Source organism: Apodemus sylvaticus, chromosome 20 (genome assembly GCF_947179515.1).
Source record: "Apodemus sylvaticus chromosome 20, mApoSyl1.1, whole genome shotgun sequence".
In the NCBI taxonomy this organism is placed as follows: Eukaryota; Metazoa; Chordata; class Mammalia; order Rodentia; family Muridae; genus Apodemus; species Apodemus sylvaticus.
This window is the reverse complement of record NC_067491.1, coordinates 47879895-47881503: the sequence shown is the minus strand read 5'-3', so window position 1 is coordinate 47881503 and position 1609 is coordinate 47879895. Positions and strand designations below refer to the sequence as shown.

At 64.4% G+C, this 1609-nt stretch overlaps 1 protein-coding gene across 1 annotated transcript; it reads right to left on the bottom strand.

The window, feature by feature from the left end:
* Window positions 1–246: 246 nt before the first annotated feature.
* On the bottom strand, window positions 247–966 carry Ascl1 (achaete-scute family bHLH transcription factor 1). Its single transcript, XM_052165024.1, has one exon. It carries the CDS (start codon window positions 964–966, stop codon window positions 247–249), a length of 720 nt encoding a protein of 239 aa, XP_052020984.1.
* Window positions 967–1609: the final 643 nt, after the last annotated feature.

Here is a 1609-nt window from a genome sequence, read left to right as displayed (position 1 = left end):
AGCCATTTGCAGGGCCCAAGACTGAAGCTAACATACTAGAACTTAAAATAGACAAGCTAACAACATAGTAATCTCCTCCCCCCCCCCCCGCGTTCCTGGATACAGCCCTTACTTTCCATGACACACACACACACACACCCCCGCCCCAAAAGAGAATAAGGGGGTCCAGTCAAGAAAGGCTCTGCCTATGCCCACATGAAGTATACCTGCTTCCAAAGTCCATTCCCAGTAGGGCCTGGCAGTCCCTCAGAACCAGTTGGTAAAGTCCAGAAGCTCTTGTTCCTCTGGGCTAAGAGGGTCATAGGATCCCTCGTCGGAGGAGTAGGACGAGACCGGAGAACCCGCCATAGAGTTCAAGTCGTTGGAGTAGTTGGGGGAGATGGTGGGCGACAGGACGCCCGCCTGGAAGGCAGCGCTCACCGCGTCGTGCTCGTCCAGCAGCTGCTGCAGCGCGCGGATGTACTCGACCGCAGAGCGCAGCGTCTCCACCTTGCTCATCTTCTTGTTGGCAGCGCCGTTGGGGACATGCTCCCGGAGGGTGGCAAAGCCCAGGTTGACCAACTTGACCCGGTTGCGCTCGCGCTCGTTGCGGCGCGCCACGGCGGCCGGCTGCTGCTGTGGCAGGCTGTAGCCGAAGCCGCTGAAGTTGAGCCGGCGTTTGCAGCGCATCAGTTCCGGAGAGGACGAGCGCTGGCGCTTGACCTGCTTGGCCGCTGACTTGTGACCGCCCCCTGAGGGCTGGCCGTCGGCCACCGGGCTCAGCTGCGGCGCCTGCTGCGGCGGCGCCTGCTGCTGCTGCTGCTGCTGCTGCTGCTGCTGGTGGTGCTGCGCGCTCTGAGCTGCGGCTGCCGCTGCCGCCGCCGCCGCCGCCGCGGTCGCAAAGAAGCAGGCTGCGGGCGGCAGGAAGGGCTGCGGGGGCTGCGGCTGCTGGCCGGCTCCGCTCTCCATCTTGCCAGAGCTCTCCATGCCAGGCCAAACTGTCGCGGGGGAGAACGAGTTGGGGACGCAGGGCGCGCAGAGCGCTTGCGGGAAGCGGGACCGCGAAGCACGATCAAAGGGGGGCGAGGAAAAAGGAGAGAGGAGAAAACGAGCCCCGGAGGAAAGTTAAAAGGGAAGAAACGCGCAGAAGGAGGCAGAGTGGTCAGGCTGCAGCCGAGGAAGGTGCCTGGGCGATCGTCTTCCCTCCGCGCCGCCTCCTCCCTCCCCTCCTCCCGCCGCGGTTGGCTTCGGGAGCCTCGCGTGGCGCTCGCGTGTGCGGCCGCCGCTGGCGCCTTCTCGGTTTTAAAAGAGGAAAGGGGAAAGGAAAGCAGCCGCAAAAGTCAGCGCCGAGCGCGCTCTGCCAGGTCGAGCCGCTCCCGGGCTGCTGCTCTCTTGCGTCCGCTCTCCCTTGCTCCAGCCTGGGCTCGAGCCTGCTTCTGGGATTATTTGGTTGAACCCCCTTTCTTTCTAATTCCTCGCTCGTCTCCCCCCCAAGTTCGCCCTCCCTAACCGGCTCCCAGCCGGTACGCCTTCCACGTTCCCTGGCCAGCAGTGAGAGACTGCTGGGCGGCTGCGGTGCAGCCGCCTTTTCAATGGGACACCCAGCCCCACGCGCAGCCCTGGCCCCGCC